The sequence below is a fragment of the Diaphorina citri genome, unplaced genomic scaffold (assembly GCF_000475195.1).
Source record: "Diaphorina citri unplaced genomic scaffold, Diaci psyllid genome assembly version 1.1 scaffold490, whole genome shotgun sequence".
In the NCBI taxonomy this organism is placed as follows: Eukaryota; Metazoa; Arthropoda; class Insecta; order Hemiptera; family Psyllidae; genus Diaphorina; species Diaphorina citri.
The window spans coordinates 110060-123776 of NW_007377925.1; the positions used below are offsets into that span (position 1 = coordinate 110060).

Consider the following 13717-nt stretch of genomic DNA (forward strand, 5'->3'; position numbering starts at 1 on the left):
AAAAAAAAAAAATGATTTTTTCGGAGTCCGAAGCTACATTGACTTTGGTTGAAATCTGGATGAGTGACTGTCTGATTTCAGTTAAATTACTCCTTGATTCAGTAAGATGGGTCTTTCTTCAAGTGATTATGATTAGGGTCCTCCTTCAAGTAAAATGGCTTCTTGTTTCCGTTAAATATGTTTTTACCCAGCAAGATGGGTCTGTTGGTAAAATGAGTCCTTGTTCTTTTTCAGTTCGCTGGCGGCCAAATGGGACCTGGTGAGAGGACACAACCCAGTATGTTTAACCAAACCCACGTCATCCCTGTGGTGACATTGTTTACCCAGCCCTCCTCCTCATTCCTATATTACCCCCTGAGACAACGTTTACCCATCCTTCATTCCCAACGTTTTAGGTACTCCTAAGAAATAGTTCACTCATTCCTATATTACCCCCTGAGACAACGTTTACCCATCCTTCATTCCCAACGTTTTAGGTACTCCTAAGAAATAGTTCACTCCCTAAACAATGGACATTACTGTACTGAGAAAGAAGAGCCCGCTTGAAAAACCAGAAAGGGATTGAGGTACCCTACTAATTCCTATCCTATACCCCCTGAGACAGAGTTTACCCATCCCTCATTCCCAACGTTTAGGTACTCCTAAGAAATCCCTATAGCACTGGGCATCACTGTACCGAAATAGAAAAATCCACTTGGAAAACTAGAAAGGCATTGGTACCCTACTAATTCCTGAGATTAAGAGATCGTTTACCCAACCCTCATTTCAAACATTCAGGTACCCTCAAGGGATAGTCGTTTACCCAACCCTCATCTCCCGTACCCACTTGTCGTGAGTTTCATCCGATTTTTTTCCCCCGAATGTCCTGTAGGTAATGTAATTTAAATGAGAGTGTTCCCACTGCACACGACACGATTTTTTTCCGAAAGACAGGTGGAAACGGGCTCTTATACTGGACATCATTGAACTATGAAAGGTGCGGTGAGGTATCCTACTATGTAAGGTGGTGTAATTCGCGGGTATGCTCGGGGGAGAATGCTTTGGAATAGTCAATGAAATTGTGAATTGTAAGCGTTCAATATTTTGGAGAATGGATGGAATAACTCTTCAGATTTTTTTTTTAGAGGAACTCTACAGAGAATTTTTTGAGGTTACATAATCCTACGAAAAAAGAGATTAGTTTTGAACACTGACCCTCAACCTGGAGGTTTTTGGTTTGAATTCCAGTCAGGGCGGAAATTTTATGACCAAATTGAAACTTTTCTGTTCCTGGATAGGCATGGATGTAACAGAATTTGCTTTGAAGTAATGCGAAAAGTACTAAGTTACAAGGAGAAAAAAAAAAAAAAAAAAAAAAAAAAAAAAAAACGGAAAAGAGGATTAATGCTCCATCTATTTGTCCTTCTCAAATTAGGTATTGTAATTGCATAATGTGACGTCAGTCATCCAATAGCTGTGATGAACTAAGCCTTGTTATGACACAGGGCCCATCGTTGGACAGTGTAGACTTATGCGTAGCTTAAAACATTTGTTGGCGGGAAATTATAACCATTGTTTCTTCTGTATACACATACTGAGTCCATATTTATTTACAATTACCAGCTATACCTACCCGCTATTGTCAGACCATATTATACTCTCTATTATATTATATTATACCGAAACAATTCAGCAAACAAACCTTTAACATATTCTAAAAATTAAAGTAAGATTAGTTAGTTCGCGCTTAGGACAGCCTAGTCTCACTTTTTCCTGCTCATCTCACCATTCTTCCACCTCCTTCTGCTGCCCCTAATGCACATGTTTGCTGCTCTACTTACGGCAAATGATAATCTTGCTCTCAGCCATGCCCTTGAAAAAGGCCTTCATCCACTTTTCACTTAGTCGAATCCCAAGAACTTTCACAAAAGATGACATCTGAGGAGCAAAGACACCATCAACAGATGTTACTAGAGGTGTGAAGGTTGCATGGCGCGGTTCACATGCGCTTGTGCACTTCCTCATTTTTACTTTCCTTATCCTATAGGAAGGGAAGTAATGTAATCGGGTCAAATTTTCGATGGTCAGTTTTTAGTGCCAAGACACGTTTTGAGGTCCCTAGAGCCTAAATCCGAAGTTTCAGCCATTGGTCCGTGTGTGTGTCTGTGTGTCTGTCTGTAAACAAAATATCTCGAGAACGGTAAGAGCTAGAGACTTGAAATTTGGTATGTAGCTGTCAAATGTGACAAGGATGCGACACGAAACTTTTGGTTAAGACCGGTGCAACGCTTGGCGGCATTTTACCGCTTTTTGGCGGTTTTCGGTGTAATTTAACAATATCTCGGGAACGGTATAAGCTAAAGACTTGAAATTTGGTATGTAGTTCACAAATGTGACAAGGATGCAACCCAAAACGTTTGGTTAAAATAGGTGCTGCGGTTGACGGTATTTTGACTTTTTTTTGGCGGTTTTCAGTGATACTGACTAAACGGTTAGAGATATTGTAAATATACAACAGAACACCCAAATAAGCACCATTCAATAGGATAAGGAAAGTCGTGTGATGTTCACACCAGATTTTTAATATATTTTTCTAGCTAAAAAATCAAACTATTTTCTTCTCTTTTTTTCCGCCTTTAATTTTCCTCGATAAAGTTCAAAATATTTTAACACTAAAGTGTTACGTTCGGTGCGCCCAAGGCAGTTTCTTCCACCTAACCCTGTTTAATGTATTAGGTTTTCATGTATACTATTTCTAAAAAGAAAAATCTGTCAGTTAAATTATTGTCTTGAAAATATTTTCCCGTTACTTGAACATCTGCTTTTCTGTGTGCTTTATGTACAAGATTGCTCTGGCTCAGAAATATTTTTTCGCACTTTTGCGTATGTTATGACGTAATATTATAAAGGAAAAACCTTTAAAACATTGCTTAACTATTGTACGATACTAGTCGCGGTGACTTCGAAATATTTGCGAAGTGCCAAGGCGGAAGTTGAATAAATAGGAAATTTCATGTTTTGGTTTTTGAACCAATTTGGATTCTTGCTTCTGTGTACTTAATACCTTCGTGAATTTCCACCTTTGGGAATTTGGTAATACCATGTATGTATTTATGAATCTTTCCCCTTTATTTCCTTGGGCTAAAACAGGAGCGGAGAGCAAAGAGGTTTTTGAAGTTGTTTGCTTCCCTCTATCGTCGAGCAAGTAAACTTGATGCTCTATGCGCTATATGCTCTCCGCTCTATTCTGTTTTTGGCCTAATACCTTCGTGGAAATCTATCCATGGGAAAATGTACTATGTATTTTTATATGGTCGTTTTCCCTTATGGGACTTGCGGAGGAAAGCCGTCTGGAGAAGTATTGATTGGTCCTTGCATTGAAAATGTTCTTTTTTTTTTCTCGGAACTATTGTTTTATACGTGTACCTAATGTGAAAAAATATTAATTATTGCTTAGTATAAAAAATCTTGAAAGGGGTCAAATTATAAACCAAGATTTTATTACTTACTTTAAGAAAGGGGAACCGTTTTTGAAGTCCAATGAGTTCAAGAAAATGATTTTCAGTCCTTATTTTGTACGTTTAGTACATGTCTTTAGTTAACACTTTTGTGTTAGAGCGATAAAATTGCTTATGATCTCCTAGTTAATACTTCAAATAAAGTATGTATTTCTCTTTCTCCTAATACTATTTTTGTCCCAGAAAGACAGTCTTTGGTTTATGATTTGGCTCCCTGAAGGTTTTGAAAATGCGTTTTTGTAGCCACCACCCTAGGAGAAAACATGTGTTTACGTTCAGTATTATAAAGAAAGAAGGTCATGTTATGACAGAGATTTTGTAACTCCTTATAGGTATAGGGAGTTGGGATCTGACTCACTGACTGAGTAGTTCACTAAAACGAGTAGTTCTTTTTTGTAACTCTCACTCAGTACCCATCTCTCGTTCAAAGGGGTGAAGGAGTTATTTGAGATTTTGTTACATAAAATTTTGTCACGCGTTTCATGGAATTTTGTTACGAGATTATTTTGTTAGTGAATTTGTTCAGCAAATTTATCAAGACTGATTTGTTATTGTACTTTTTTGTTTTTGTTTGATTTTCCCGGGGTGGTTGGTTACTGAACGCGTTTTGTTTAGACTTATGTTTAATATTTACAAAACAAAAACCCTTAAATTTTATTTTTTAAATAAAATGTCAAATAAACAAACTGTTAAATATTTGTTTCCTTTTGTAAAGCTGTATTTTTGTCTGTCCCCTTTTTTTCAGGTCACCCAGTCGGATATTAACCACGCGTAACGTTGCGTTAGGTAGGTAGCTTACCCCCAATGGAGGGTAGGCGCCCCGTCATGAGAAGACCCCACAGTTGTTAAAAGGGACCTAAAAACCCCTAAACGAAGCACATGAAAGCCAGCCTAGTTCTTGGAAGGTAGCGTCTGCCTTGTAAGCGCTGGTTCGCGGGTTATAGGTCCCGCCCGGGGCGGATTTTATCCTCAAAGGATAAGATTCGTTCTCGGGACGGCTGGCTTTCTCCTATGAAAAGAAATACACAAAGATATTCTTAAATTTAAGATTATATTGGGTACAAGGTATGTAGGTAATTTGAACATTATTTCTATCATTCTAACTCCTAGAGGTGCTAACCCCTATCACTCATCTATGTACAATTTATGACATTTCTAAAGGCGCTGAAAATTTTAGAAAATTGACCAATCAGGCTTAACACAACAATTACTTAAACCGAGTTTAAACTTTATGACCCCGGCTATTAATGACTCCTTTTTGGATGATTGAATTTTTTTAGTGAAATCTCAGAGTAAGACAAATGAAACCAACCAGTGATCTTTTATGGACATCCTTAAGTAATAACCAAAATGAAGTATAAAGGATGTTAAAAGAAAAGCTCTACACCCTTAGTCAAGGTCTACTTAGAAATGTACAAAATCAATGCCACCTAATATTTACAAATCAGAACTAGTGAGTTATGTATATAAAAAAGAACTTCTCTCTTCAAAGAAATACTCAATGAACGAGTCAGTTCCTAAAGCATACATAGGTGATTCACTCTTGAACTCCCATAAGTAGTTAAATAGAGGGTATTGAAGAGTGAGATACATATTTTAGGATCTGACATCTGACTCAGACTGAGTAGTTCACTGGAAAGAGAAGTTCTTTTTTTTAATAACTCATTCACTCTTTACACATCTCATATTCTAAGGCCAACCACTCACTATCAGGTAGACCTGACAGGTACATCTTATCAGGTATACCTGAAAGTGAGTGGCTGGCCTACCTCTTAAAAGCTAATTATTTTAATTTTAACTATGCTAATATTTTACACACACATACACATTTTCTGACAATGGTCATAACAAATTCAACCACTTTGAGCTTTATGTCCCAGAAAATAACCCTTGGAGCTTTATTGCCAGAAATAAATCCTTTAATCTTTATGCCCCTTTTGGGCTTGGTGTTCCAGAATTTGATGCACCAGAAGTTAACCCTTTCGGGAACATGATGTGGTTTAACTTATTTAACCCTTTTACAAAGAAATACTCAATGAACGAGTCAGTTCCTAAAGCATACATCGGTGATTCACTCTTGAACTCCCATAAGTAGTTAAATAGAGGGTATTGAAGAGTGAGATACATATTTTATATTTTAGGATCTGACTCAGACTGAGTAGTTCACTGGAAAGAGTAGTTCTTTTTTTTAATAACTCACTCACTCTTTACACATCTTTTATTCTAAGGCCAACCACTCACTATCAGGTAGACCTGACAGGTACATCTTATCAGGTATACCTGAAAGTGAGTGGCTGGCCTACCTCTTAAAAGCTAATTATTTTAATTTTAACTATGCTAATATTTTACACACACATACACATTTTCTGACAATGGTCATAACAAATTCAACCACTTTTAGCTTTATGTCCCAGAAAATAACCCTTGGAGCTTTATTGCCAGAAATAAATCCTTTAATCTTTATGCCCCTTTCGGGCTTGGTGTTCCAGAATTTGATGCACCAGAAGTTAACCCTTTCGGGAACATGATGTGGTTTAACTTATTTAACCCTTTTCGAACTTGATGACCAGAACACTCAAGATGAAGGACACTGTTATCCTCAACACGAATTTAACCTTTTTGAGCTTTATGTTTCAGATATTTGCCCTTTTGCACCAAAAGTGAACCCTTTCGGGAACGTGACGTGGTTTAACCCTTTTTGAACTTGATGAGCAGAACGCTCGAGCTAAGAAACACAGTTATCCACAGTAGAGTGGCTATAAAGCCGACATATACACTGGGCTCATTCATGTCCCAGCCTTTGGCCAGGATACAGCGTAGTGATTCTGTAGATAGGGTGAGGGGCAGGACAAAACTGACTGCGCGCACCAGGTAATGCATTCCCTGGCGGTTTTCAGTGATACTGACTAAACGGTTAGAGATATTGTAAATATACAACAGAACACCCAAATAAGCACCATTCAATAGGATAAGGAAAGTCGTGTGATGTTCACACCAGATTTTTAATATATTTTTCTAGCTAAAAAATCAAACTATTTTCTTCTCTTTTTTTCCGCCTTTAATTTTCCTCGATAAAGTTCAAAATATTTTAACACTAAAGTGTTACGTTCGGTGCGCCTAAGGCAGTTTCTTCCACCTAACCCTGTTTAATGTATTAGGTTTTCATGTATACTATTTCTAAAAAGAAAAATCTGTCAGTTAAATTATTGTCTTGAAAATATTTTCCCGTTACTTGAACATCTGCTTTTCTGTGTGCTTTAAGTACAAGATTGCTGGCTCAGAAATATTTTTTCGCACTTTTGCGTATGTTATGACGTAATATTATAAAGGAAAAACCTTTGAAACATTGCTTAACTATTGTACTAGTCGCGGTGACTTCGAAATATTTGCGAAGTGCCAAGGCGGAAGTTGAATAAATAGGAAATTTCATGTTTTGGTTTTTGAACCACCTGTGTGTCAAAGTATGGGACCTGCATATGGAGTCCCGGCCCGTCGAAACCTATCCCGTAAGTTAGTTCTGTTCAGTGCAGACCTTTTAATAGGGGAAATTAGTCAGCTCCGATGGCGTAGTGGTCACTGCGCTCGCCTTGCACGCGGGAGACCCGGGTTCGATTCCCGGCGGGGTCAAGAAATTTGTATTGATACTGACTAAACGGTTAGAGATATTGTAAATATACAACAGAACACCCAACTAAGCACCATTCAATAGGATAAGGAAAGTCGTGTGATGTTCACACCAGATTTTTAATATATTTTTCTAGCTAAAAATCAAACTATTTTCTTCTCTTTTTTTCCGCCTTTAATTTTCCTCGATGAAGTTCAAAATATTTTAACACTAAAGTGTTACGTTCGGTGCGCCCAAGGCAGTTTCTTCCACCTAACCCTGTTTAATGTATTAGGTTTTCATGTATACTATTTCTAAAAAGAAAAATCTGTCAGTTAAATTATCCGACCGGTGCCAGCATGGTAGTAAACATTGGATTGAAATATTGGGAAAACCCTACAATGCTGCAGTGAGCACCAAAGTTGTGATATAATAACACAAAGAAACTGCATTTGCATTTAATAGGGGAAATTAACAACCAAGGTCCTATCTTTCCAAAATCGAAGAGAAAAGGAAAACGGGATAGAAGAAAGCCCGTCCTTCAGAGAACGAACCTCAACTGATCAAAGTCCGCCCTATGCGGATATTAGTCCGCCCTAGGCTGATATTAAACCCTATTCCCTGCGGGGCCGAAGTTTTTTTCGCCTCTCTGCCCTCTAAAAAATTAGATAAAGATCAAATCAAGATAAAGATTGAATCACGCAGGCAACACTCACCCGAGACAAGTCCTCGTTCCAGGATGCCCTCGTTTCTTTCAATTAACATGGCTCCCGACGTCAGAGCAACGGCCAAGAAGAAAATAATCGTCAGAATGACACCGGGGGCGGCAAAGTCTGTGAAGTTTGGTACGATAGGACCGTACACGGGCTGATTGAACTGGAAGACAAATATGGGCTAGTTAGCTAAGATATCATGGGACAAGGAGCTAATATACCATGGGACAATTAGATAAGATACTATGGGATAGGTAGGTAGCTTTCGTCTCGCTGGAGGACGTAAAACTGAGACAAAACCAGCCCTGTCAAGCCACAGACAGTAACAGTGGCTCTTGAGGGTACCTGAACGTTGAACTGGAAGACAAATATGGGCTAGTTAGCTAAGATATCATGGGACAAGGAGCTAATATAACATGGGACAATTAGATAAGATACTATGGGATAGGTAGGTAGCTTTCGTCTCGCCAAAACCAGCCCTGTCAAGCCACAGACAGTAACAGTGGCTCTTGAGGGTACCTGAATGGGACTACGGTCAAGTCCGTCTCAGGAAGTAGGGTACAACCGTACAACGATATAATTATGTACCTCAATATCCCTCAGACCCCTACGATTCGGGGGCCCTGAGCTAGCTCTCTGGCCTAGATGACACCTTTTGGTAACCTCATAATGGGGATAGTATATGGACTCACATGCTTTTCTCTGGAATAAACTTGATGGTGCGGACTCTTTTAGAGGTGCTGCAGGCTGAATTTCAGAGAACTGGAGGAGGGGTGAATATACCAGTGAGGGTACTTCTAGGTTCCATCAAGGCCCTAGGATAGCAGATCTATCAAACCCCTCATTAGACCCCTTCACTTTGGGGGACCTGAGCTAGCTCTCTGGCCTGGATGGCACCTCTTGGTATCCTCTTAATGGGATAGTATATGAACTGACAGCTTTTCTCTGGAATAAACCTGAGTATGCGGACTCTTTAGAGGTTCTGCAGGTGAATTTCAGAGAAACTGAGGAGGTTGAAATATACCAGTGAGGGTACTTCTAGGTTCCATCAAGGCCCGGGGATAGCAGCTCGGGCAGGGGAAAAAAATACTGGTCACAATAGATCTACAGAGGTCGCAGTGTTCATTGCATACTCTCTCGGGAGAGGAGCAACCAGTCCCATAATAGAATAGGTAGGTAGGTAAGATACCATGGGACAGGTAGCTAAGAAAACATGGGACAATTAGTTAAGATACTATGGGACAGTTAGCTAAGATACCATGAGACAACTAGCTAATAAAAACATGGGACAAGTAGCTAAGATACCATGGGATAGTTAACCAAGATACTATGGGACAGTTAGTCACAGTTAGCTAAGATACCATGAGACAACTAGCTAATAAAAACATGGGACAAGTAGCTAAGATACCTTGGGACACAGGTAGTTGAAAAAACCATGGGATAGTTACATAGCTACGAAATCAATCTTTGGGGAATTGAAGAGTAAGAGTGCCCCTTTTCAATCGCCCACCAGGGGAGAATGGCAATGCACAATTAGCTATGAAACCATTTAAAAATTGAGCAAGCCAGTATGAAATTGAGGAGTAAGCCATAGCAAGAAAGCCCCCTTTCAATCGCTTACCAGGGGTTCTTTGAACAAAGTTTTCACAGATGTCATTCCTCAATGAATGCAACCCATTAAATTTTATAACGACTTGGACTCGAACCCCTAGCCTCTAGATCCGCAGTGCTAACCACTACACCACTGAGGTTGGTAATTCCTAAAACCATACGAATAGCAAGGCCAGCCACTCACACTATTAGGTACACCTGATCAGGTTACCTAAATGTGTGTGTGCTCATCAGGTAGACCTGACAGACTTACCTTTTCAGCCGTACCTGTCAGGTCTACCTGATAGTGACTGACTGGCCTAAGGAACAACACCGCAAGAAAATTCCACAGTTGCCACCCTGCCCCGTCACTCACCCGAATCGGCGGTGTCACCACCTTGGTACTATAATTGCACACGGTTGCCAGATTGGTCGCAAAGTTCTGGAACGCATACACCAGATCGCGCCTCAGTAGGAGTGAAATCTGCTGATTCGACTCGTCAAGATTGATCAGCACATCGCTTAGATCGAAAACTTCTGGCTCAGCATCTTTACCCATCTCAATGCGCTGACGAAGGGCATCGGTGTAGTTGGCCGAGAAGACGAGTGTGCCCCAGGCTTTGCCGCGACGAACTGCGGCAAACGCCGTGCTCTCGGTATCGTAGTAGTCCTGGGGAGGAAGCAGGAGGAGGTTAGGGAAAGCATTCGCCGAAAAAGAGCTATTTTATGGAGCCTTATTAGGAAGTGAAAGTTCAAAATGAGGTTGTGTGGATTGGAACACATCACATGTTTTGAGGCTCACTCCATTTGTCAAGTTTTACTTTCCCTTGCCCTTGAGATAAATTTATCTTTTTTTTTTAAGAGGTTTATTGACTTTGGATTATTTTCTTTCGACAGGTTTGATAGAGGGAACTGTAACTGCTTAGGACGCTCAGGGCCGGAGAACGAATCTTACAATGAAATCCGCCCCGGGCGGAAATCTAGTGCTTACAAGGTAGAAAGTAGACGAGCTACCCTTCGTACTAACTTCACTAGGCTGACTATTGGAACTGAGAGGCACGGTTGGTCCAGTGGTAACGCGCTTGCTTGCCATGCAGAAGGTCCCGGGTTCGAATCCCACCATCGACAAAAATTTGTACTCTAGAAAAATATGTACATGCCTCGGTGGTGTAGTGGTCAAGGCGTTCGCCTGGTAAACAGGAGGGCGTGGGTTCAATCCCAGCCGAGGTATGGAATTATGTACCTCAATATCCCTCAGACCCCTACGATTCGGGGGCCCTGAGCTAGCTCTCTGGCCTAGATGACACCTCGTGGAAATCGATCCATGGGAAAATGTACTATGTATTTTTATATGGTCGTTTTCCCTTATGGGACTTGCGGAGGAAAGTCGTCTGGGGAAGTATTGATTGGTCCTTGCATTGAAAATGTTCTTTTTTTTTTCTCGGAACTATTGTTTTATACGTGTACCTAATGTGAAAAAATATTAATTATTGCTTAGTATAAAAAATCTTGAAAGGGGTCAAATTATAAACCAAGATTTTATTACTTCAAAAAGGGGGAACCGTTTTTGAAGTCCAATGAGTTCAAGAAAATGATTTTCAGTCCTTATTTTGTACGTTTAGTACGTGTCTTTAGTTAACACTTTTGTGTTAGAGCGATAAAATTGCTTATGATTTCCTAGTTAATACTTCAAATAAAGTATTTATTTCTCTTTCTCCTAATACTATTTTTGTCCCAGAAAGACGGTCTTTGGTTTATGATTTGGCTCCCTAAAGGTTTTGAAAATGCCGTTTTTGTAGCCACCACCCTAGGAGAAAACATGTGTTTACGTTCAGTATTATAAAGAAAAAAGGTCATGTTACGACAGAGATTTTGTACCCTCTTGTTAGGCCAAAAGGTCGTGCTATGGCAAAGATCTAATACCCTCTTGTTAGGCAATGAGGTCGTGCTATGACGAAGACTTTGTGCCTTCTCGTGAGGGGTAGTAAAGTCATGCTATGACAAAGACTCTAAAGTGAGAGATGTTTCAAAGTGGAGAATGTGGAGATGTGTAAAGAGTGAGTGAGTTCTAAAAAACTACTCTTTTCAGTGAACTACTCAGTAAGTGAGTTAGATCCTAACTCCCTATACCTATAAGGAGTTGAAGAGTGAGTTAGATGTTTTCAAGAACGTCAATGAGTCTGTTCTTAAAACCATCTAACTCACTCTTCAACTCCTTATAGGTATAGGGAGTTAGGATCTGACTCACTGACTGAGTAGTTCACTAAAACGAGTAGTTCTTTTTTGTAACTCTCACTCAGTACCCATCTCTCGTTCAAAGGGGTGAAGGAGTTATTTGAGATTTTGTTACATGAAATTTTGTCAGGCATTTCATGGAATTTTGTTACGAGATTATTTTGTTAGTGAATTTGTTCAGCAAATTTATCAAGACTGATTTGTTATTGTACTTTTTTGTTTTTGTTTGATTTTCCCGGGGTGGTTGGTTACTGAACGCGTTTTGTTTAGACTTATGTTTAATATTTACAAAACAAAAACCCTTAAATTTTATTTTTTAAATAAAATGTCAAATAAACAAACTGTTAAATATTTGTTTCCTTTTGTAAACCTGTATTTTTGTCTTTCCCCTTTTTTTTCAGGTCACCCAGTCGGATATTAACCACGCGTAACGTTGCGTTAGGTGGGTAGCTTACCCCCAATGGAGGGTAGGCGCCCCGTCATGAGAAGACCTCACAGTTAAAAAAGGGACGTAAAAACTCCTAAACGAAGCACATGAAAGCCAGCCTAGTTCGCTTGGAAGGTAGCGCGTCTGCTTTGTAAGCGCTAGGTCGCGGGTTCTAGGTCCCGCCCGGGGCGGATTTTATCAAAGGATAAGATTCGTTCTCGGAACGGCTGGCTTTCTCCTATGAAAAGAAATACAAGAGAGATATTCTTAAATTTAAGATTATATTGGGTACAAGGTATGTAGGTAATTTGAACATTAATTCTATCATTCTAACTCCTAGAGGTGCTAACCCCTATCACTCATCTATGTACAATTTATGACATTTCTAAAGGCGCTGAAAATTTTAGAGAAGACAGGATAGGAGAAAACCAGCCGTTCAGAGAACGAACCTTATCCCTTCAGGATAAAATCCGCCCCTGGCGGATCGAACCCCGAATTGTGTAATAATAATAATAATACAAGCTAACTAGCCAGCCTAGTTAGCTTGGTTGGTAGCGCGTCTGCTTTGCAAGCGCTAGGCCGTGGGTTCGATTTCAGCCAGGGGCGGCTTCGTTCTTTCAAAAATATGGATACTCACTATTTTCTGATTCTTCGCCTTGACATACTTCAAATACTTGCAGCTGAGGAAGGCCAGCTCACATTTGGTTTCCTTCTCATAGATGGCGCAGTCGTTGATGTTGGATTCGTAGTTGACAACGGCCAAATGCAGGCCGACTGGATCGTGGCCGATAGAGAGACAGAACAGGATGATCTGGGCCACGGGGAGACCGATGATGAAACACATGACGCTGCGGAACGGAGGTTAGGGTCAAATTGTAAAACAGGGTTATTTTGATGTTAACAGAAAAAAAAGTCAACACTAAACTGAAGCACCTGGTACAAACTATGCAAAACAATGTAGGTAAAGGTGTGTCCACACATAGTCGACCAGCCATCGATCGATGTCGACTGACACGTCCACACTGCCTTGGCAAACTAGATTTTCTTCGTCAGTCCACTATGTTTAGACACACCTTTAGAGCTACATCCCCCAATGCCGTGTCTTGACCCATGGTTGGCTAAAGAGATTTAATGTTTTGCACACGGAGCTGAAAGGTTCCTAAATGTGGAGGTGATACGACAGTTTCTGAACCATTGTCATCTGACATTTTCAACATCAGTGTGGACCCTGCCTAAGATTACTCACCCTACATTCCTCCACATCCAGAGGAAGTTCTTCCACACCAGAGCCTTCATATGATTGGACTGGATGAATTTGAAATGGTGCCAGCCAGTGACACACTATTATCACGTCACGTGAGCTCAGGTGACGTGATAGCAGTGTGTTTCCACCTTTTAGTAGTAAAGTTACTCACCCCACATTCCTCCACATCCAGAGGAAGTTCTTCCACACCAGAGCCTTCATATGATTGGATTGGATGAATTTGAAGTGGTCGGTGAATCTGGTCCTCACTTGTTCTTCTGGGGGAAGGTCCAAGGGGAGCTCTTTCTGGAAATTAATGAGACAGGTTGAGGTTAGGAGGTGGCTTTTTGTTTGTTTGTTTCTTTTTTTATTTTCTTTATTTAAATAATACATAATATCAATTTATAC

The 13717-nt window shown here is 40.1% G+C and overlaps 2 protein-coding genes and 1 long non-coding RNA gene across 3 annotated transcripts in view; 2 read left to right on the top strand and 1 right to left on the bottom strand.

Annotated features, from left to right (window-relative positions):
* LOC113467510 (protein phosphatase PP2A 55 kDa regulatory subunit-like) overlaps positions 1 to 7033 on the top strand; it is an 11074-nt gene extending 4041 nt beyond the window's left edge. The window contains exon 6 of the mRNA XM_026823724.1: positions 6918 to 7033. Within this exon, the coding sequence (XP_026679525.1) occupies positions 6918 to 7012 (95 nt within the window). The 3' untranslated portion in view covers positions 7013 to 7033. The remainder of the gene's footprint in view (positions 1 to 6917) is intronic.
* Positions 131 to 1317, top strand: LOC113467512. The gene is made up of 2 exons (XR_003391571.1): positions 131 to 395; positions 477 to 1317. It is a non-coding gene; the product is annotated as an uncharacterized LOC113467512 (long non-coding RNA).
* Positions 7034 to 7776: 743 nt separating the features above from the next.
* The window catches only part of LOC103509357 (ABC transporter G family member 23), a 58056-nt gene continuing 52115 nt past the window's right edge, over positions 7777 to 13717 (bottom strand). The window contains exons 9-12 of the mRNA XM_026823725.1: positions 13482 to 13615; positions 12704 to 12914; positions 9781 to 10074; positions 7777 to 7977 (exon numbers count right to left, since the gene is read on the bottom strand). Of these exons, the coding sequence (XP_026679526.1) occupies positions 7777 to 7977; positions 9781 to 10074; positions 12704 to 12914; positions 13482 to 13615 (840 nt within the window). The remainder of the gene's footprint in view (positions 7978 to 9780; positions 10075 to 12703; positions 12915 to 13481; positions 13616 to 13717) is intronic.